This window comes from Notamacropus eugenii, chromosome 1 (genome assembly GCF_028372415.1).
Source record: "Notamacropus eugenii isolate mMacEug1 chromosome 1, mMacEug1.pri_v2, whole genome shotgun sequence".
Taxonomy (NCBI): Eukaryota; Metazoa; Chordata; class Mammalia; order Diprotodontia; family Macropodidae; genus Notamacropus; species Notamacropus eugenii.
The window spans coordinates 377821709-377845517 of NC_092872.1; the positions used below are offsets into that span (position 1 = coordinate 377821709).

The 23809-nt window shown below is 45.0% G+C and overlaps 1 protein-coding gene across 1 annotated transcript in view; it reads left to right on the forward strand.

The window, feature by feature from the left end:
- Positions 1-16599, forward strand: part of SLC6A7 (solute carrier family 6 member 7) — a 31156-nt gene extending 14557 nt beyond the window's left edge. The window contains exons 7-14 of the mRNA XM_072630704.1: positions 208-311; positions 479-603; positions 4442-4554; positions 4659-4790; positions 5158-5257; positions 7332-7432; positions 7779-7946; positions 11854-16599. Of these exons, the coding sequence (XP_072486805.1) occupies positions 208-311; positions 479-603; positions 4442-4554; positions 4659-4790; positions 5158-5257; positions 7332-7432; positions 7779-7946; positions 11854-12060 (1050 nt within the window). The 3' untranslated portion in view covers positions 12061-16599. The remainder of the gene's footprint in view (positions 1-207; positions 312-478; positions 604-4441; positions 4555-4658; positions 4791-5157; positions 5258-7331; positions 7433-7778; positions 7947-11853) is intronic.
- Positions 16600-23809: the final 7210 nt, after the last annotated feature.

A 23809-nucleotide genomic window follows, 5' to 3' on the forward strand; every position in this document is an offset into this window, starting at 1 on the left:
AGAAGGGGTTGAGGGTCACCCTTTTAGGGAGGGGTGGGGCTTTCCAGGACAATTTTCTCATCTCTCCTCAATGAACAGAGTTTTTCAACCTCTCCCTTTTCCCTTTACCTCCTTTTCCTCCTCCTGTCACCTTACTACTCCCTTATTCTGGTTCCATTTTCTCCCTCTCTTTCCTCTCTCCCTCTCATTTCTACTCTTCCCCTGCAGGTATGGATTGAGGCAGCCTTGCAGATCTTCTACTCCCTGGGGGTGGGCTTTGGGGGCCTCCTTACCTTTGCCTCTTACAACACTTTTCACCAAAATATCTACAGGTCAGTCCCCTGCAGCCTTCTCTTCCCAGAGGGTAATTTCCCTGGAGGTGGGAGAATCAGAGGGTGGGTAAACTGACCCTCATAGGGTCAGGGAAAACAGGATAGAGACATCATGGCCTCTCATGCCAAGTGATCCCTATCCCACCCTATCCCTCTTCCTTTCCCAGAGACACATTCATTGTCACCTTGGGCAATGCAATCACCAGCATTCTGGCTGGCTTTGCCATCTTCTCCGTGCTGGGCTACATGTCTCAGGAGCTGGGAGTCCCTGTGGACCAGGTGGCCAAAGCAGGTAGACAGATGGGCTACATAGAATGTGTTGGGCATAGAGGAGGCATGTGGTGCCATATGTGTGTGGGTCTGGCACTTGAGGGTGACGTGATGGGTGGATGTTTGCTTGTTGTATGGAGGGAGTTGCTGTGGATGTGATCTGGCAATGTAAAAGGAAACTTGGGTGTGTGTTTGGGGCATGAGACTATGTAGAGACTTCCACATTTCTAAAAGAAGATGTTGGGGCTACTTTTTAGAAGTCTGTGGTACAGGTGCAGTCCTGGTTTGAACTATGGCTCTACTCCTTTGGGGAAGTCATTTCCCTCTGTGGGCTTCAGTTTCCCCATATGTAGAATGATGAAATTGAACTCAATCATCTCTAAGGCAGGGGTCCTGAGCCTGAGAGATAATTTCCAGATGACTGTGAACTTGGATGAGAAAGAAAATCTTTATTTCAACATAATTGGTTTCCTTTTTAATCCTATATATTTTAGTTTTTGCGTTTAAAAACATTATTCTGAGAAGGGGTACATAGACTCCACCCAGAGTGCCAAAGGGTTAGACACAAAAAGGGTTAAGAACTCCTTGTTTGAGATCTCTGTAGCTCTGACAGTCTGCAGGTTTATATTTCTATGGAAGTGGTATTTTCAGCCTATGTCATTTACAAATGGGTCTTCGGTTACCTCTGCTACCTTCCAAGGATAAAGCTGCTTTCATCTCCTCATTCCCAGCCCCCATAGTGGGGGCCTTTCACTTCAATTTTCGATCTTGCCCTTTGCTTTGTTGCAGTTTTTGTTGTTGTGGCTCTGTTCCATTTTATCATATCCTCCTAAGCCCCAAAGACCCCTGCATCCATGAAGGTGGATGGGCCGGGGAGTTGGTGGAAATGAGTCCGGTGGGACTGTGAGAAACAGTACCATAGAGGGAAGACAGTGACTGGGCCTAAGAACTCTAACAAAATCAGTCCTCTTGACAGTGGGAGCCTGTTGGGATGACAGTATCATAGATTTAATGCTTGGATTTTACAGATGAGTATACAGAGGCTTAAGGAAGTGATGTGATTTATCCAAGGTCACACAAGTAGTGAACTTCTGAGGCAGGATTAGAACCTAGGTCTTCTAACTTCAGAATTGGTGCCTTTTCTCAACGTGCTACATTGCCTCCTGAGGTAGACTACGTACTTACCGTGTCAGAAAAGGAAGATATACCCAAGTCTAACCTTCCCCATAAGAAGTCTTGATATAAAAACAGAGGGGGACTGAAGCTTAGGGAAGGGAAATAACTTGCCCCTAGTCACACAGAAACTTAGCAGAAGAGCCAGGAACTAGAACTCAGTTCTCTTCATACACATGCCTGTGTTCTTTCCAATTTGCCATGTTGTTCTCCTTCATTTTATTATGATTTTAAATTTCCTGGTGTTCATGGGAGGTCAAATAGAAACTGCAGGAAAGAGAGAGGCAGACATAGTCCCCAACTACAAGAGGAAAAAAATTGATTCAGATGCAGCAGGAGAGAAGGGCTTCCTATCAGCCTACTGCTTTTCCTCATCTCCCAAGAGAAAATCCCAACTGATGATGTCCTCAGGATCTGCAAGGGGGTCTGAAGCAGTAGGTGGGATTGTGGAACACAGTAAGCAGGGGTCAGGAACCTTCAGAGACTCCAGAAGTAGGGAAAGAGACAGTGGATGGCAAGTAAACAATTCCCATATCCATCTCTCACTCACTCCCTCCCAGCTGTCTGTAACTCCAGTTCCAACAACCACAGATTGTAGGGTGAGGACTGACTTGCCTAGGTTTCTGGACTAGTCACTATTGAGGAGTCCCATAGCCCACCTTGTACAACGATGGTCAAAACTGGGAGCGTGCAAGCAAAGGAGTATGCAAATGGACAATGCTAGCTTACTTTGAATGTAACAGCTTATTTGTTATTATTAAAACTAGTATGTGATAACTATAATAGCTCATACCTTTTTTTTTCCTTTGAGTCCCAGTGTCACACAGCTAGTAAGTGTCTGAGGTCAGATTTGAACTTCTGACTCCAAGGTCAGTGCGCTATCCGCTGCCCACTTACAGCTTTTTGATCCTTGCAGCAATGTTAAATGATTTGTCTAGGGCCGCATAGTCAGGAAGGAATGAAGCATTACTAAAGTACTTATTATGTGCTGGGCACTGAGCTAAGTACATTTAATCTTCACAACAACCCTGGGAAATAGGTGCTATTATTATCCTAATTTTACAGTTGAAGAAAATGAGACAAATAGAGATGAAGTGACTTTTCTAGGGTCACACAGCTAATAAGTGTTTAAGGCCAGATTTGAACTCAGATCTTCCTGACCCAAGTCTGACCCTCTATCCACCGCACCACATCAACGAGGATCTGAGGTGGGATTTCAGCTCAAATATTCCTGACTCGAAGTGTGCCTCTCCATTCTGTGGCAGGCATTGCAGAGTTACCCAACAAAATGAATATTCAGATGGGCTTCTTCCAAAGAAGAAGCTTGAAGTCTGGGGAAATGGACTAGATTTCATACACCTAAGAGTGCTAGAGGAGACTTGGGAGGAAAGAGTCCCGGAAGGATGGGGCAAGAGGGAACAGGCGTCTCTGGGATTGCCAGAGGCCATCAGTCTGTGATCATTCTAGGATGAGTTCACAGGGCTTGTATCTGTTCCCTAGAGCTTGCTTTAGACTCTTAAGAATTATCACATGAGTTCTGTGAGCTGCGCATAAGGGATGTGGTATTGCTCTCGGACACCCTATTTTATAGATTTCCTAAATTCGGGCATTTTCATTGACTGTCCCACCCCTAGCTCCCATGCCTAGAATTCTCTCCCTCTCCTCTCCACCTCCTTCCTGCCTTCCCTGGCTGCCTTCAAGTCCCAACTAAAATTTCACTTTCTACAGGTAGCTTTTCCTGATTTTCCTTAATCCTGGGGCCTTCTTTCTTTTTAAATATATAATTTATTTATATTTAAGTTTTCAATATTCACTCCCACGAGAATTTGAATTCCAAATTTTCTCCCTATCTCTCCCCACCCCCATCCCAGGACAGCATGCACCCCATCCACCCATTCCCCCAGTCTGTCCTCCCTTCTGTCACTTCACTTCTTCCATCCCCCTCCCCTCTATTTTCCTGTAGGGCAAAATAGATTTCAGTACCCCACTGCAGGACTTTCTTTTAATTATCTCAGATTCGACCTGAATACAACATGTTTGTACATGGCCATGTGCGTGTTGCTCTCCACTAGACTATGAGCTCTATAGTGGTGGGGTCTGTTTGTTTGTTTGTTTGTTTACTGGCTTTCCTTGTATCCCTGGTTCTTAGTGCAGTACCTGGCACATAGTATGTGCTCAGTAAACGCTTATTGACTGACTGACTGACTGATAGATGGGGAAAGTGAGACAGAACAGAAAAATGACTTGGGCATCTTCCACAAAGAGAATGCACCTCCAGAACTTGATTTTCCACCCACCCCTTGTCCCAAAGCTTCATTCATGAATGGCCAATCCCAGTGAAAGACACAGCAGACCAAGTGAAAGAAGACTGGATTTGAAATCATAGAACCCATTAATCCCAGCACTGTTACTTACCACTTGTGTGACCTTGGGGAAATTGCTTTCCCTCTCCAAGCCATCGTTTCCTTCTTTGCAATAATAATAATAAAAAGATGGGATTAAATTAGATGATCTTCAGCAGCCCTCTGCACTGATTCCAGACTTCTCCAGGCCCCTTTATAAGGGCAGGGGAATAAGAAAAAGATTGGCATGAGGAAAGGCTTAGGGACCATGTAGGGAACAGTGAAAGATCTCTTCTGGATGTCTGTGCTGCCACTGACTTTACCCCCTCTGTTTTTGCCATCCAGGGCCTGGCCTGGCATTTGTGGTCTACCCCCAGGCCATGACGATGCTCCCCCTGTCACCATTCTGGTCTTTTCTCTTCTTTTTCATGCTGCTGACCCTAGGCCTGGATAGTCAGGTAAGCACGCTCAGCAGGGGAACTGGGATAGTAGGAAGTCTAGATTTCCCCCTACCCCTTATTTCATTGACAGACTTTATACTGTGCTGCCCCTGTCCCTACAGTTCGCCTTCCTAGAAACCATCGTGACAGCTTTGACGGATGAATTCCCTTACTACCTTCGGCCCAAGAAGGCCATCTTCTCCGGCACCATCTGTGTGGCCATGTTTCTGATGGGCCTCATCCTCACCACAGACGTGAGCTTCAGGAATGAAATGGGCAGTGGGAGGGCATGTCCCCCTCACACACCTCTCCCTTCCCATAGGCCTCCCCTTCAGCCCTGAGGCAATCTGTAGTTGTCAGCTGCTCTTGCTGGAGCCTGTAGTCGCCTGAGCCAGACAATTGAGCAGTGTCTCATTTCAATTATAAACCTATTTTCCTTCCTTGGAAGGAGGGAGGGTCCCATCTCCACCACCACCCCCTGCCCCAACACACTCCCATACCCACTATCACTCCCCTCTCCTAGACTGTCTGCTTCCTCCCTACATTCTTTAGGGAAGAGGGCTCCCTAGGGGAGGACTCCGCAGGAAGCACGAAGTTCATGGTCCTTGGTTTGTGTTCTAGGGAGGCATGTACTGGCTGGTCCTGCTGGATGACTACAGTGCTGGCTTTGGGCTCATGGTGGTGGTGATCACAACCTGCCTCACAGTTACCCGTGTGTACGGTAAGGAAAGTCCATCCTCAATGAAGTGGAGAATAGGCCAGGTCAGGAATGTCCATGGGATGTAAACCCTGTCCCATCCCCCTTCAAGGAAGAAGGCAGGTAACAGAACCACCTTGATGTGTGAAAGGGGATGTCTGGGGCCCTGATTCCAGAATTCCTAAGTTTTCTTGTGTCCCTTTGTCAATTTCTGAAAGGGGTTAGGAGATTAATAGTAATGACCAAGGAAAAGAAAGGATTACCAAGGTAGATGTAGAAGTGATAGGAGAGAAGCCTGATCAGCTTAAGAACTAAGAGACATCAATAACCCTTGCTGGATCATAGAAAATTCAATGGACTAAAACAGCTTGGGGACTCATGAGCTTGATTCAGAGCTGTGGGTGGGCAGTCTGGGCATGAGAGTTACTTCCTTTCAGGGAAAATATAAGAGATTCCCCTCTGTGACTAAGACTCTGGAGGGGCCCAGAGAAAAGGACTGGGGACTTAAAAGGATGTAACTGTTCTCCACTTGTTCTGAGCCTGGGAATTCCAGAGCTTATGGCTTCCATCCATCCATTACCTGCTATGTGCTTAACACACCATCTTAGACCCTGAGGGAAGATGATAAAAAATAAAGGAATAGAGAACCTGTTAAAAGTAGTTTATAATCCACTTAGGAAGATAGAACACAGCACATTTATCACAACTGTACCAAAGTATGGTCATAGAGCAGAAGTATAAACAGAAGTGAGAAAATTAAGAAAGGAAGGAAGGAAGGAAGGAAGGAAGGAAGGAAGGAAGGAAGGAAGAAAGGAAGGAAGGAAGGAAGGAAGGAAGGAAGGAAGGAATCCTTTAAACTACATAGAGCTGTCTCTTCCTTTCTCTCTCCCCTACATAGCACAGAGCACTTAATAAAAACTTATTGATTGAATTGAATTGAATTATGTAAGTGATGTGAGCCAGGGAATATAAGACTTAGGTGGTGCCAGCACCAGGAAGGCAATGGGGCTTGTCATCGGGGCAGAAGGCAGGCAATGACACCAGGAAGTTCCATGAGCCTTCAGTTTGGCAGTTGTAATTAGACAGTGTGCTTTGTTAGGATGAGGAGAACCTGGGGGGTTTGTAAGCTGTCTAAGCTTCTCAGAAAGCAGACTACCTCCATCCCCTAGTCCCGCCCCTTTTACACTAGTCTCAGTAGTGAAGGTGTATGGGGTGTGTACATTTATCCAATTAGAGTCTTATGGCTTGTTCCCCCACCCACAGGGAAACTCCACCTTGCTTCTTTTGCTGAGTTTCAATGAAATTCAATCAAGAGGGGCATGCTATAATGAAGCGGAGCACTTAAGCAAGGCATAGCTGTATAGTTATTTAATCACAAGTATAGACACAAAAGAAATAAAATCCATTATATGAAAATAGTCACCAAGCAGTCTGGGTGCCCTAGCTCCTCCCAGACCTTTTGGGGTCTATAGATGAGCCAACACTGTCATTTAAAGAGAATGTTTGGGTGCTCAGATTCAAACCTCCCCACTGCCTTCTGAGGGCAGCTCAGTGGCTCAATGAATAGTGCCAGGCCTAGAGTTAGGACTCATCTATCTGGTGCTTAGATTCAAACCTCTTTGTGGGTAGCACAAAGCTCTCTACTGATCTGCTGGGTATGCCACTGTAACTACAGCAAATTATTTAACGCCTCTAACTTTTCTTTAGGTATTTTCTCCTTCAGTTAAATGAGAGGGTTGAGCTAAAAGAATTCTTGTAGCTCAAAATTTGTGACCTAACAGATTCCTTGACCCAGGGCAATCCCAACTCTGCAGCAGCCACTTTGAGCGAGAGGAGGTAGGAACAGTTGGATAGAGGAAGAGCTATCCAGGTGTTGAGATCCCTGGTTTATATTTCCCATCTTTCTGACACTGAAACAAGAGTTGCCACCTTTCCTCCTCCTTTGTCTATCAGTATTCCTGTCCTACCCTGTCCCCCATTGCTGCTTGTGAGAAGGCATATTTGGCTAGGTTTGATGCCTCCAAAATTGTCACCAAGTGTCCAGAAAGAACTCTCTAACCCCTTCCTCCATCCTGCTGATATTCCTTTTCCCTTTTAGGTATCCAAAGATTTTGTCGGGACATTCACATGATGCTGGGCTTCAAACCTGGTCTGTATTTTAAGGCCTGTTGGATGTTCCTGTCTCCAGCCACCCTGATGGTAACTGGGAGACTAGGGATCAGGCCCCATAGGAACAAAGGGATATGTGTTGGCTATCTTGTGTCCCTTTTCTTCCTTAATGGGACAGTCCAAGGACAGATGTATCTTTAAGGCAGATAGTCTAGTAAGGACTTCCTTTCCCATGAATGAGGGTTGGAGGGAGGTAAGCAGGTGGTGGAGCTTCCAGGATCAGCCAGGCCCAGGTTCTCCAGCCCCTATGTGTTTTCTGGTCCCACATGAACTCCAGGCCTGTGCCTAGACTAAATCAGTGCTAGATGCTTGGTCCTGGGTTGGGCTGGGGTATCTTGGGGTCAGAACAGTAACCACTAGGGTGACTACCCCACAGGCGCTGCTGGTATACAGCATTGTGAAATATCAACCCTCAGAATATGGCACTTACCGGTTCCCATCCTGGGCTGAGCTTCTGGGTATCCTAATGGGCCTCCTGTCTTGCATAGTGATTCCTGGTTGCATGCTAGCCGCTATACTCAAGGAAGAAGGGACACTGTGGGAGGTGAGTATCTGCCCACTTGACCTTGAACTCAACCCCAATCCCGTGTCTCCTATTTCCATTCTCATTGTGGGTTAGTGGAAAGAGCACTGGATCTGGAATCTGAGGACTTGGGCTTAAGTACCAGCTCTTGGAAATGTTGGGCATGTTTATGAAAGAGTTTCCCTTTCTAGACCATTGCTAACCTCCCTTCCAGCACTCTGTGATCCAAGGACACTTTCCTCCCTAAAGATAGAATCTCACCAGGAGAAGGACACAGGGCAGATGACCTCTTGACCACTTGGCTGAAAGATGGTACCCAGATGAAATCCAAGGTGGAAGGGAGAGAGGTGGCATCGAAGAGACTGGGAGAGATACTCTTTTCCATGGGACATGTGACTCCTTTCCTGTTTAACAAAGTTTCATGGAATGATAAAGTTGAAAAGGATCTTAGAGATATTTGATCCAAATTCTTCTTCCTACTAGGCCACTTAATACCAACGTGACCTTGGTTAAGTCATTCAAACTCCCTTGGTCTCAGTTTACTCATCTGTAAAATGGTGTCATTAGACAAGTCCTTTCCAGTTCTTAGTCTGTTATCCTATGTAATCCTATCTTTGTACATCTCTCTGAATTCCTCTTTTTTGTCATTTCTTAGAGTTCAATAGCATTCTAGGACATTCATATACCGCATGCTGTTCAGCTGTTTTCCAGTTGATGGACATTCATTCTATTTCTAGATTTTTACCACTACAAAGAAGACTATCATGAATATTTTGTTATAGACAGACCTTTTCTTTCAGTCGTTAAACTTGATTGAGCATATACCCTATAGGGTAATCATCAGATCAAGGGATATGTTATTCATTTATTATTCCCCCATAATTTCAAATTGCTTTGTTTAAAGGTTACACCAATTTGCAGCTCCACCAGTAATTCTATGTCAGCAGCATAGTGAATCAAGTGACATAATTAGAGACAGGTGGAAGTGAGTTCAAATATTGCCTCAGGGATTTAAGACAAGCTGCTTAACTTCTCTTAACTTCAGTTTTCTCATCTGTAAAATGGGAATAATAGCATTTACTTCACAGGTTTGCTGTGAGATCAAATGAGATAATAGATGTAAAGGTCTTCTCAAATTTTAAAGCACTATATAATTGCTATCAATGTCTTTCTCCAGTACTTCCAGAATTAACTCTTTCCATTTTTGTTATCTTTGGCAATTTAATGATTGTGGTGTGAAATCTCAGAATTTTCTAAATTTGCATTTCTCTTATAATTAGTTATTGGTAACTTTAAAAAGTATGTTATAACCCTTTACATTTTCTCTGGGAAACTTGGCTCTGTCAACAGAACATCAGTCTTCAAATTCCACAGATGATGTTTACTACCTAGTTGTCCCTAGGCAAGTCATTAAACCTCTGGGATATTTCTTCTAAATCTATGAAGATTATTTTTATTATTTATCCCTTGACCATTTACCTATTAGAGAATGATTCTTCGTCATATTTGTTCCTATGCATCTTGCATAATGGACTTTTATTAGAGATATTTGGTTCAAAGATTATTTTTCCTACTTACTTATGTGGATTGACTTTGTTCATTGTGGGGTGGGGGAAGCTTTTTAATTTTATGTAATTGAAACTCTCTTTTATCTTTTATGCTCACCAGAATCCCTTGATTGTTTGATAATTCCTTCTTGACCATACATTTGAGAGGGACCACCTTCCAGCCTCTAATTTTGTCATAATGCAATCTTTCATAGTTTGGTCACATATCCACTTAGAGTTCATGGTGGCATAGCTGGTCTGAGCCCACTTTCTGTCAAAATGCTTCCTAGTTTTCTCATCTGCTTTTGTTGAAGAGGGAGTCCTTTCCCCAGTGGGGTCTGTCCTTGGGTTTATAAAATACTGGCCTTCCAGGGTTCTTTCTACTACTTCAACTTTTACCCCTCTCCATACTAGACTGTACTAAGACCATCGCATATTAAGGAAGGAGGCTACTCTCCCGAATCTAGGAGTCAGACGTGTAGGCTCTGCTAGCGATTCACTTGGTGATCTTAGTCTTTTATCTGTTCTTTGTCTCAGACTCCTCATCTGTAAAGGGAGGCTAGCTAGATAATGCTGAAGTTCCTTTCAGCTCCATTCTTCCATGACCTTGCCTAATGATGAGCTTTGTGTGTTTAGCATGCCCTCTGGTGGGCATATCCTGATTCTGCTGCCATTACTGGTGAGAACTCTAGCCAAGACCCATTCACTTTCCCAGACAAGTTTTAGAAGTCCAGAAGTTTGGAAATGAAAGGAAGCTTGCTCTGATTCCTTCAAGTTGCAGATGAACAAGGGCCAAAGAACCAAATGACTTGTTTATGGTCCTATAGCTAATGGCATGGTTGAGCTGTTTGCCAGATGGTATCTAGACTCACTACATTCAAAGAACAGGGTTAAGAAGTCTTGGGGTGAGGCCCCCAGGCAGGCCCATACTCTCTTAAGCTGTGAGGATGGTTTTGGTGGCAAGAAGCTGCCAAGGCATTCTGGTGGCCCAATTTATCTTACTAGGGACAGGAGGATGGTTAGGCCAAGGGAAGGAACCTTATCTCTAGTACATGGGCACTGCTGGTCATAGGATCATAGTCTTAGAAATGGACAGACCTTCAAGATTACATAATTCAATCCTCAGTTTTACAGAGGAGGAAGCTGAGCCATGGAGAAATTAAAGGACGTACTCAAAGTCACCTATGTGCTTTAATTTGAACTCCAAATTCAGCATTTTCCCCACTGTAATACATTGCCTTCTAGGCCTGCAAGTTTGTCCACTGTCTGGAATCCATCCAAATGGCCTAACCCTGTCCACTAAAGGTCATGGGGTCAGCAAATAACTAAGCTTTCAGGTCAGCAGCTACCTTAGCTTAAGGTTTGTTTCAAGAGACCTGAATTCAGATTGTATCTCTGGCATTAGCTGTGTCACTTTGGCCAAGTCAAACCCAAAAGGGCACTTCCCTAGGCCTGTTTGATCTACAAAATAACAGTTTGGAATTAAATGATCTAAGGGTCCTCTGGTCTCTAGTAAGGCAGCTAGGTGGCACAGTGTGGTTGGAATCCTGGACCTGGAGCCAGGAAGACCAAACTTCAAATCCTTCCTCAAGCTATGTGACGCCAAGAAAGTTATTTAACCTCTGTCAGCCTCGGGTTCCTCATCTGTAAAATGAGGTCAATAATTGCACCTACCTCACAAAGTTATCGTGAAGAAAAATGAGAGAACATTTGTAACGTACTTGGTAAACCTTAAGGTGCTATATAAATGCTGGCTATTATTATTCTTTGACTCTGAGGGCAAGGGTACTTTTTAAAATTTAATTTTATTGTTTTCAATGAACAAAAATGCATTTCCTCTCCATCCCATCTATCCCCCATTGGGAAAAACAAAAAGAAAGAAGAATGAAACCCTTGTAACAAACCTGTGTCCTCCAGCAAAACAAATTCTCATACTGATCATGTTCCAAAAATCTGTCTCATTCTGCATGGTCAGGGTTATCCTCACAGGGCACTCTGGTGAGTACCATGAGGGATTCCTCCTGCTTGGCTCATGAATCACATACAACAGTCCTTGGCAAGCATGATGTAAATGAGTCTAGAAAGAAGAGTGAGGCCTGGACTGAGTCCTCTTAGACGCCCCTAGATCTCTTAAGGGAGAAGAGTCCATAAGGGGAGGAAAGGGATGTAAATGAAGGGTTGTCTATTATTGCCAAAGGCTGCTTGGATTGGAGGTGGGGTTCATATTTTCATCAGTTGCCTAATTAGGGAGAAAAGGAAGAGATGGATGCCTGAGCCCCTGGATTCTGCCATGGCTCAAGGGAGAGATGTATTTCCCCTCCCTCCATCTCTGGATAGTTGAGGGAGAAGTCAAGTGACCCCTCTTCTTCCTCTATTTCCAGAGGATCCAGCAAGCCAGTCGTCCAGCCATGGACTGGGGTCCTTCTCTGGAGGAGAACAGGACAGGCATGTATGTGGCCACCCTGGCGGGTAGCCAATCCCCCAAACCTCTGATGGTCCACATGAGGAAATATGGTGGCATCACCAGCTTCGAGAACACAGCCATTGAGGTGGACCGGGAGATTGAAGAAGAGGAGTCCATGATGTGAGGAATTGGGAGCAGGGCCCCTGGGACAGAGGATTGCTGAGGGCAGTACTATGGGCCCCACGGGCCCTCCTCCTTGAACAGGGTAATAGTATGAGTCTCAAACTTCTGTCCCAGGGCTTAGAGGCTGTATGTGGATATATTCCTGTGGGTCCCTGGGAATAAATGGGGCAGGATGATCTTTTCTGAATTAGGTATGATTAGAAATCAGGCTCTGTTCTGCTTGAATTGTTTTCCATCCTCACTGTCCACACATCTCCTTTGGGCCTGGGTCACCAACAAAACAAACATTCCTGACTTCTCCCATTCCCCCATCTGGACTCTCCTTGTATATCTATCCTGTGACCCAGAAAACTGCCCCAAACCCATGCTACAGTGGGGAATCTCTCCATTGTGACCTGGGGGACAGGGCAGGGGAGCCCATGAAGATGTTTGGAGCAGGGGTTTAGTGCAGCCATCGACCTGCTGGCAAGTTGGGTCATCTGCCTATATCTTTTCAGGGCTTGAGACTAAAGGATCCAATGGGATCCTTCTTGTTTCCAAGTGGACTGGTCCCCAGCTATTCCATTCACTGAGCATTTCCTGTGGGCCCATCCTTGTACTAGATTGTGGGGAATAAAGGAGAGTACAGGACATGTCCCTGTCCCCAAGAGCTTACAGTAAAGCTGGAGAAACAAGGCAGCCAAGCACACACAAGAATATGCCAGGTTTCTATAATCAGTGCAATAGGAATTCAGAAGTGGGAGAGATGGCAATGAATCTGAATGGTTTAGGGAAGCTTCCTGGAGGATGCAGGGATTGCAATGGACCCATAAGGATAAGTAGGATTTGGCTAAGGATTAAGATCAGGGTTGGCAGCATCTGCAGGCAGAAGAAACAACCTGAGTCAAAGTCTGGGATAGGGAGGAAACTGACCAGGCTAGAACAGAAGGGGGAGATGAACTTAAAGGGAGGAGAGAGGGATGTAACCAAATGGACCTGAAATGCTAGGAGGAGGCAATAGGGGGCCATGGAAGATGTTATGGGGAACAGGGCATTAGGAAGCTGAATGTCCCTGTGTACTAGTTGAATTGGATGGAGGAAGTCAAATGCCAGCAGGGAGAAGAAGGAAAAGAAAAAGCAGAATCAGAGAAATTAGCTATGGCAGGAGGGTCCCCAACAGTGATGTTGCCTGGGATCCAGACCAGAGGAGTATGAGATGAAAGGTCCATATGTGGCTTCACAATTATGTTGTCAGGGAGACAATAGAGGGCTCATTATTGATCCCCATAGCAACTGTTCCAGATCTTCTCTTCCAAGCTCCATTCCCCCTCCCACACTTAGAACAGATGATTTAGCCTCCTACATCCCTGAGAAGATTGAGGCCCTCTGACAGGAGCTCCCTTCTGACTTCCCTTGTCCTCCCCTCCTTCCCACCCCAAAGAAAGAGGCTAATCCTATGGCCCTCTCCTCCTGCTTCCTCCAGACCTGTCCTTAGCAATCACCATTGTTCAGGGATCTTCAACCTTTCATTGGCCTCTTTCCAAGACCCTGCAAACATTCTCCAAACTCCCTGAAACTCAGAGAGTCTCCTAGCCCTTCCACCCTATCTGACTAGTCCTTTCTCTCCCCTTCTCTTCCCTGCCAAATTTATTGAAGCAGTTGTCCATATGCATGGCTGCCATTCCTAACCACCCACTCTCTTCTCTACCCTCTGCAATTTGGCTTGTGTCAGTGATCTCCTGAGTCATTGAATCAAATGGCCTTTTTCATTTCTCCTTGTCTTTGACCTCCCTAACGGGTGTGGCACTTAACCACTCCCACCTAAATGATCCCTCCTCCTTTGGGTCCTAGGACACTGCATTATCTTGACTCTCCTACCTCTCCTCCTCCCTTTGTCTCCTGAGTTCTGCCCTGTTCCCAAGGTCCTAAAGATAGGTGCTCCCCAAGGTTCTCTCCTCAGCCTTCTCTCATCTCCCCTTTCCTCTCCCCTCTCCTCCTCTCCTCCTCTCCCCTCCCCTCTCCTCTCCCTTTCCTTCCCTCCTCTCCTCTCCCCTCCCTTCCCCTCCTCTCCTCTTTCCTTCCTTCCCCTCCTCTCCTGTCCTCTCCTGTCCTGTCCTGTCCTCTCCTCTCCTCTCCCCTCCTCTTCTCTCTTCTCCTCTCCTTTCCTCTCTTCTCCTCTCCTCTTCTTGGCTGACTTTTTCACTCCCATGTCTTCAATGATCACCTATACACCTGGGACCTGAGAATCCACATCCCCTGCTCTGCCTCCCACTCTGAGCTTCTAGGTGGGTAGTACCTATCTTCATGTCCTAGCAGTCCTTCAAATTCAACTTGGACAAACTTGAATTCTATGTCCCTCCCTCCCCACAACCACACACCCTCGTATACCCCAACCAGATTGCTCGTTCTCCTTCTAACGTCATTATTTTGGTCACTAAGTTCACTGGACATGAGAGGGATTGTCCTATCCTGCTTTGAGCAGGCAGCTCTGTGGGTCACCTTGGAGATGGGGGAAGAAGAGATTGGAGTTTGCTATGCCTCGGCTGAGCCCTGTTCCCCCGTGTCCCTAACCTCAGGGTTATTTTTCACTCTTCCTTCTCCCATTGTATTCCCCCAAATTACAAAGTCCTTTTCAATTCTACCTCTGTGATATCTTTTGCCTCAGTCCCCTCTTCTCTATTCCACTGTCACCGTGATAATACAGAGCCTCTTTTCCACCCACCTAGACTGCTGCAATAGCTTCTTTCCACTTCCACTGTGTCCCCCCTCAGCCCTTCCTTCACATCCCTCCCAGGTGTCTTAGGCATAAATCAAGTTATATCACCTCTCTGCTCAAAATTTCTGCCCAGTAGAATTCTGACTGGGGATAGCTAGGCGGCACGATGGACAGAGCACTAGGCCTGGAGTCAGGAGTTCAAATATGATCTCAGACATTTACCAGCTGTGTGACCCTGGGCAAGTCACACAACCCTGTTTGCCTCAGTTTCCTCATCTGTAAAATGGGCTGGAGAAGGAAATGGCAAACTACTCCAGTAGCTTTGCCAAGAAAACCCCAAATGGGGTCATGAAGAGGTGGGTACGATTGAAATGACTGAACAACAAAGAATTCCAACTCCTTTGTCTGACCTTCTAGACAACATCTCTCACTTAGAACTTGATATACCACACTTACTACACCTTTCCAGCCTTCTCATATTGGTCTGTTCACCACTCTACAAACATCTTCCATGCTTTCCTGTCTCTATACCTTTCTAAACAGAGGGTAGCTGAGGGAAGAACTTGGTCCCTTCCCCAACCATAGGGAAGGCCAAATGGACCCTTTCCCTGGAGCAGGATGAGGATGTAGATCTGAAAACTCTGCCCAGAGGCCTGGAAGTGGGGTATAGAATGAATTTCTAGTCACTCATGATGTCTCCTCCTCCAAGAAGCCTTCTCTAATGCCTCTGTTCTCTTTCTGGCCCCTCACATAGCACTTTGCACTTTTCTGATGCACTTCTGTAGTATTTTGCATAGCTATTTGTCCATGGGCCCCACGCCAGACTTGTGTCTCTCATCTGAAGACCAGCCCAGCGAACCATTAAAAGCTCATTCATACTCACCAGGCAAGGCATGGAGGGTCTGTGATGTGTTAATGCAGAGAGAACCAATACTAAGGAAACTCCGCATTTTGGAGTAACAGTATAGTTCTTGGAGCACATCTTCTACCCTTCTGCTGGACTGTAAGCTCTACACGGATCAGGGTCATGTTTCCTGAATTTTGTATTCCACTCAGCACCTAGTACAGAACTCTGTAACATAGTTGGTGCTTAATAAATATTTCTAGAGTTGGGTCAGCTCATATGACATCCAGTCCCCCACAACAGCAGTCCAATCCTGGGCCCCTCTTCCATATACTACTTACTCAGGCCCAGGCCTCAAGGAACCACAGAGTCAATGATGCTAAGGGTCTGCCCCTCCTTCCTCATCTTTGTGGCAAAAAAAGACCCAGAAATTAGATAGGAACTCCCTGACCATGTTGTCTATGCTGGGTGGGGGAATGGTGGTTGCCCAAGTCAGCAGCATGGATTAGAATAACCTTAAAGGAAGAACTATTGCCAGTCCCATCCCAGGTCACCCATAAAGGGATGCTCTCTTGCCTACCAAAGGGCATCCTGGCAGAGACTTTGCCTGGCTCAGGGTCTCTGCCCAACCTTGGTGTCCCAATCTCCCTGAGGTGGAAATATTGAGGGTACTAAATAGAGAGAAGGAATCCAGAACCCAGTGTTCTTATCCTAGTACCCTGGGCATTTCTCATTCTGACTAAGGAGGGGAATCTGTCCAGGTGTTATCTGAGTCCCTTGAACTGTTGGGACCTGGTAGGAGGGTGCACATATCTGTGAGGCAGCGTGTCTTCTGCAAATAGTATCACACAAAGGGTGCAGGGCACTCTCTCAAGGTGTAGTTGAACAGTGCAGTTGTGGTCTTCTGTGAATCGTATTCCTTTTCCTGGTGTATTCCATTCTCTTGGCTGTCTGTGTTCTGTTAGTTCAGTGTTAATAAACACTCAGTGAGTAGCCTTCCAGACATCTTTTCTTTGTGTGCCTGATTTCTAAGATAACCTTTCCCCTCCCATTTCTAATGCGGCTCTCAGGAGAGGCTAGAGAGGGTAGTAAATACAAAGGACCATAGATGTTAGAAATGGAAGGGGCCTCAGAAAAGAGAATGTCAGAGCTAGACTAAGACATCTTAGAGATGATCTGGTCTATTCTATTTGTTTGACAGATAGGAAAAGAAAGCTCAGAAAATACAAGTGAATTGCTCAAAGATGCCCAGCAAGTTAGTGGTAGATCTGGGACCAGAAACCAGATTTCTTTCTTTTAAATCCAGCACTCTATCTATTATGCTATACCAAGAACTATTTTCCATTATGGAGATAAACAGAAATCTCCTCTGATACCTTTGATCAATGTCATAGGCATAGACCAATCAAGATACCTTCAAATATACAGAATTCCACTTCAGAGGGTTTTTGGTGGTCCTAATATCCCGAAAGGCAGGTAGGTGACTCAGTGGATAGAACACCAGACCTGGGGTCAGGAAGACTCATCTCCCTGAGATCAAATCTGGCCTCAGACACTAGCTAGCTATGTAACCCTGGGTAAGTCACTTAACCCTGTTTTCCTCAGTTTCCTCATCTGTAAAATGAGCTGGAGAAGGAAATGGCAAACCACTCCACTATCTTTGCCAAGAAAACCCCAAAGGAGGTCATGTGCAGTCAATCATGACTAAAAAACTGAGGAACAACAACCATATCCCTCAATGGGTTGGGGTATGTCTGAAGTCAATCTGATACCCATGGACTCCCATTGAGTCCAGTCAAATAAAATTAACCACTTTTTATTAAGAATCTAATAGGGGAAGGGGGAAGGGAACCATGACTCAGTGATGCCTAAGATCTCTCTTCCTGCTCAAAGGTCCTGACACTTACATTCCCATCTCACTGACTTCTTTTAATGGTGCCCATGAGTTAGGATCTTGCCCCTAGCTTTTCTCCAAACTGTGTGCTATTCTAGCTGGTGACTCAGTGGGAGAGGCAATAACCAGAAACCAGAGAAAGGGTTAAAAAGCAGCCTCGGATGTTTTGGGTTTTCAGGTGACCTTTTGTCCCAGTGGACTCAGAGCTGGGTTGCAGAGTTGGTCTGCAGCAAATGCTTCTTCAGCTGCTGGGGTAGTCGGTCTCATATTTTTGTCACTGGGTCATGGAAAGTTTTGCGTCTTTGTGGCATATTTTTCCTTGCAGGCCAAAGGTCTTGAAGACAGACTTCGTCACTCCAGGAAACTGCCAGGCCAAAGGACAAATTGGCCTTCATTTTCCATCTCTGCCCACCCCCCACTCCTGGAATATTTCACTGTCCACATGACTTCCTGTTCTCTTGGCCCCTAGAAGATTGTTTATGGCTGGTGTCCCAGGCCCTTCTCCTCTCTTGTGGGCCTCATCAAGTAGTCTCAACTCCATTTCAGCCCTTACTCCTTAAACCTTTTGTCCTGCCCCCAGCGCTACCCATGTTTCCCTTTGGTGGGTTTCAATTACTAACTACCCTACTAAGTCTAAGTGCCAATCATAGCTGTCAGAGCTAGAGGTACCACAGTCACCTAGCCTAACCCTGTCATGCTACAAAGGATAATCTCAAGGCCTGGAGAGCTACTCAAATACTTAGACTTTAATTAGTAGCAGTGTGGAAATGAGATGGCACGTTTTTTAAAAAAATTTTTTCCACTTTTAAAAATAGTTGAATGCAAAGCACAGGAAGGTAAAGATTTGAGTGCTGGTTCTAAATCCAACACTGATTATGCTGAGTGAGTCTGGTTGAATCACTTAACCTCTTTGCCATTTGTAAAATGGAACTGCTGTTATGCCCTGCTCCCCTTTGAGGCTCTTGGAAGATAAAATGGTGATGATGGGAAGGGGAGATGTGCAAACAAATCAGAAAGTCTGAGTTTCCTAAATTAAAGCAAAATCATGGTCTTCTCTCACCATCCCTATGATTTAACTGAAGACAATATAGCCCTTTTTAGGAAAAAGTATCCCAAACTCAAGTCCTCAACTTCCTGATCTGTAAAATAAGGGCCAGAAGACCTTTGAGGTCCCTTTCAGCTCTAGGCCTATCATCCTATGATCTTGGTAGCACAAGGATAAATGGCAGAGGGGTGTGAGAACCATCTGTACCATCCAAGGGTTAGGCATCTTCAGCCCTCCCAAGGGATCCATTACAGGGGGCAGCCCTCCTGACAGGTACTTGCTGAAGGCTACTGAGTCTGGCCAGGCATAAGGAGATCTTTTTTCTTCTGCTCTGATCAGGCAACAACCCAAGGGTTGGCTTGAAGATCGGGAGAGGGAAGAGATTTGAGCTTGCCCTGTCTCAGTCAGGTCCTACCCTGAGCACTGCGCTACTCCCCCACTCTGACCCTTGTACCCCCTCTCTCCCTTCCCCTTGTGTACAAGTGACATGCAGTTTTTGCATTGTATGAATGCATAATATTCATAGACCCAGCATGTGTTCTCTGAACCACTCTGTTATTAGTAGTTTTCAAAGTCCCTCAAAGTTTGGGAGGGCAGGGAGAATATTCTGTTGCCCCACCTAGACTTCAAAGGACTTTGGTTTTGGGGTGGATCATGCCTCCTAGCAAAATTGTTTTTCCCAGCGATAGTTATGCATGATCACAACCTTATCTCCTCTAAGTGTATTGGGGAAGGAATAGGTGACAACCACAGAATTGTAACTAGTTTCTAGTTTCTGTTGACCAGGAAAATATTTGAGTTCCATATGGATCTAAAACTACAGGTGGTACCCTCTTTCCCTCTTTGGACCTCAATTTCCTTCTCTATAAAATACATAGGCTGAACTATATTACCTCCCTACTTTTCCATTCTATGATTCTTTGCCACACTACTAATCTTAGAAACCAAAAGAATTAGGACATAACAGGTAAGGGTGGAGTAAAAGTTCAGTGTCCTTCCCATCAACTCTCTCTCCACTTGACTCAGCCCTCAAAACTCCTGCTTTGGTTTGAATGACAAGCCCTATGGGACTGGAAGAAATTTTCCAGCAGTCTTTCTACAAGGTTAATCATTAGGAGATTAGCGTGGGCCTTCTGCTGAAGTCCCAGGAGGGGAGAGGCAATAAAATTTTATGGTCTCCAAGGCTTACTTTAACCTTGGTTCTGTTTACCCAAATTGGAGGTTTAGAGGTTAAGGCAGAACTGGGAGCCCATTGGGCCAGAGGTAGATAGAAAGATAAGCTGAGAGACTCCAGATTGGAGGAAGGACTTGTTAATAGCCAGAGCTCAATGGAGAGCCATTGTTGATATTGGTCAGAATTGATAAAATTGAGTCGATAAAGGAGATGGACCAGCAGGATGAGAAATGATGAGGCCATTCAATGAATTTTGGAGATAATTCAGTTGCTGTATCCATGGTAACTGCTGGCTGAGTGGTTTGGAGGAAGCGCTGGCCTTTTTTTAGCTACAGAAGGCCTTCCTTCCACCGAGATAGTCTGGAGCCCTACCTCCCCACTCCACCCAGATCCTCCTGCTCTCAGGACCTAGGGAAAGGTGACTAGGCCTGACTGCCATGTCATGGGAGTTCTGGGCTAGTTAACAGCAGGGAAGGAAATGGAGGGCATGTGTGATGTCACCCCACAGGAGGAAGTGGTTGGCTTGGGAGAAGCAATTCTCATGGGAATGGAGTGAGGGAAGAGGGAGGGCAGAACTCCACCCTAGCTTATACAAATATTTCCTGGTAAGACAGGCATACTAAAGTGTTTATGACAGACTAGGGTCCAGACAACTTCCACTTTTCATAGTTTGAGGGACCGTGGGGTAGCAATAGGGCAAATGAGCCATTTCCTAGGAAAAGGAATTTCTATCACTTACATCTAAAACGTATCCTAGACATACATATTCTAGACCCCATACCCTGCTTTTCACCCAGAACGAAGATAAATAGAAACATCTTTCATATGGACCAAACATGGATGGAAAGACATTGATGAGTTCTTGAGCAGAAAAAGCACTGGAGAAAAGTCACTTTTAACTTCTGTGAAGGCGTGATGCGCCTGCTATAAAAGTTAATGAGATCTGAGGTTGTATTTGGAGACTAGAAGCATGCATTCATAGCATGTGAAGGGGAGGGAATAAACATTCATACAGTACTTAATATGTGCCAGGCTAAATATTTTACAAATATCTCATTTGATACTCACAACAACCTTTCTATCTACTTTTATAGTTCAGGAAACTGAGGCAAATAGGGTTAAGTGACTTGCCCCAGGTCACATGGCTGGTAAGTGTCTGAGGCCAGATTTGAAATCAGGTCTTTTTAATGCCAGGTCCAGTGCTCTAACCACCTACTCAACCTCTATTGCCTTCTCCTTAATTGAGGATAATAGCAGTATGTACCTTACAGGGTCATTGTGAAGATCAGAGGAGATTACATATGTGAGGCAATTTGCAAACTTAAAGTACTGTACAAATGGTGGCCGGTATTAGTATAGCATTATTGATTTAGAACAGAGCTGAGAGGCTAACCAGTGAATTTCCTCATTTTACAGATGGAGAAACAGCCCTAGGTAAGTAAAATGACTTATTTAACCGTCTTTTGAGCTCTTCTGATTCCCTCAGTGAGTTCAAACCTTATTTGACTCAGAATAAGGAGTCTGTTTCCATTCCTGTGACTTGTTGTTATTTAGTTGTGTCCAGCTTTTCATGACCCTATTTGGGGGTTGGTTTACCATTTCCTTCTCCAGGTCATTTTACAGATGGGGAACCTGAGGCAAACAGTATTAAGTGACTTAATCCTGGGCCCAGGGTCACACAGCTAGTGTCTGAGGCCAGATTTTGAACTCAGGGAGATGAGTCTTCCTGACTCTAGGCCTTGCAAGCTATCCACTGAGTTACCTTAGCTGTCCATGACTAGAGGAGCAAGACAGAGCTAGCTGCTTCAGTCCTGCATTCCTACCAGCAATAACACTTTTGGTTTCCTCATGAGAAAGGTACTGCAGGTATTATTCCCATTTTAGAAATAAGAAAGTGAGAGGTTCAGAGAGGCTATGTGACTTATCCATTTTTACACAGCTAGTGTCAACAGTCAAAGCAAGGTCTTGCCTTGCACCAAGTCCACCTTACTATTATGCCTCTCTAAGGGCTGACTTTAGTATCCTTTCCTCTGTGAAACCTTCTCCAAGTACTTCAGTTGATGTGACTTCTTCATTCTCTGAGTTCTTCTTGTACTTTATTCATTCATCCATTCCACAAATATTTACCAAGCACTTGCTATGTACATATCCCCATTTCAGGGGCCATGGGGACAGATGGCAAGACACAGAGAAAGAAGTGTTCCACAGTTTATAATCTAGCGGGGGAGTCAAGATACACACATAAGGCAGTTGAATGTGACAAAATGGAGCAGAGTTATTTGCATTCAGAGCATTGCCAAAACCACGAATGGCAGTCGATGAAATCATCAGGGAAAAAGTCCTTGGGAAGAAAAGAGGAGACTCAGGCCGCTCTGTTCTAGGGAGCAGCTATTGCACAAGCCTAGGGTGGAGGATACGTGGCTAGACAGCGGTTCATGTGAAAAACGGTCAGAGGGGCTTTCATGGACTGCAATTTTGATGAGTCAATAACGTGATGTGCCTGCTATAAAAGTTAATGAGATCTGAGGTTGCATTTGGAGACTAGAAGCATGCATTCATAGCATATCCTGGTTAAAGGGGATCTTAGAAAGCGTATGGTCCAACTTTCTCCTTTTATAGAGGAAGAGACAGGTCCAAAGTAATAGAAGCACTATGCCCAGAACAGGGAAGGTGGCACCAGTCAGATCTTACCTGCTGAACTATGTTTAAGTTCTGAGTACCACATTTGAGAAGAGGCATTGTCAAGCTGTGTCCAGAGAAAGGTGAATAGGTGGTGAGGGGGCTTTTTGAAACTATGTATTATGAGGATCAGTTAAAAGAAATAATTTAGCCCCAGAGAAGACCTAAGAGGGACCTAATTACCCATCTTCAAATGTCAAAAGTGTTATTATCATGGTGCAGGGAGGATTAGAATTTTTCTGTGTGTTCTCAGAAGACAATATTGTGAATAAGTAAAAGTAGTATGGAGATAGATTTCAGCCCAATATAAGGAACAGCTTCCTAGAGCTGTCAAAGGAAATGACCTGGTTTGGCAAATAGTGAGATCCCAAGCACTAGAGATACTCAAACGGAGATCATGAGATCACAGAATGAATTCCTATGTTGGGTAGGAGTTTGGATCAGACAACCTCCAAGATTCCTTTCAAATCCAAGTCTGCTCCAATGTGTCTTCAACGTGACAGGTCTTTACATATTTAAAGGCAGCTTCTATCCCCTCCCTTTCCTCATCCTACCCTTCCCTCCAGTCTTCTCTTCTCCAAAATAAACAAAGTTCGCTCTTCTGGCCACTTCCTGTTGTTCACAGCTTCTCAAAGACTGCCAATAGTAGTCTGGAGATGACATGTACAAATTTTTTCAAGGCCCTGGTATAGAATTCGTTTAGACCAAAATACTGAACTCATTTTAAAAAGCCAGGTAAACTCTCCCTCTGTTAGAGATTCCCATGGATGCCTTACTGTGGCAGGGGAAGATGGGGCAGCCATAGGTTCTCCAAGGCTATGCCAGGCTGGTAGGCCCCATACCCAAGACCCCAGAACTGACACCAGTGACTGGTCCAAGGACCAACCTAAGTTCAGAGGCAATTCATCACCAGAAGGTTGACCCCCAGCTGGTAAATTTTTAGCTACCTCAATTCATGAAACTATTTGCTAAGTCATGGACAGACTTCTACATCGTTAGTGACGGTACCCAAAATGATGAAATCAGTGATCCTTGAAAGATAGAACTGTTGAAATAAGCTATACTCTTACTTGCCGACCTCCCATCTTAGTTTTCAATTTCCTTCTGCCTCTCTCTGTAATAGCTGTCTGTTGATAGTATAAACTGACATGAATTTTGTTTTTTCTAAATTTCTCAATACCTCTGGAAATCACTAGCATTATATAACTAAAAGTGAGGATCACAGCTCTGAAGTTACACTAGGCCCCTCCCTCCTTGCAAAAATCTGGTCCCACAATGCCACCTGCTGAAAGAAGCCTGGAATAGTCTCAGCATCAAAGCTATAAGGGGCATAGAACACAGAATAAGAGATATCAGAGTTGAAGGGGGACCTAGAACACAGAATAGATTCCAACGGAGCTAGGAAGAGACCTAGAACAG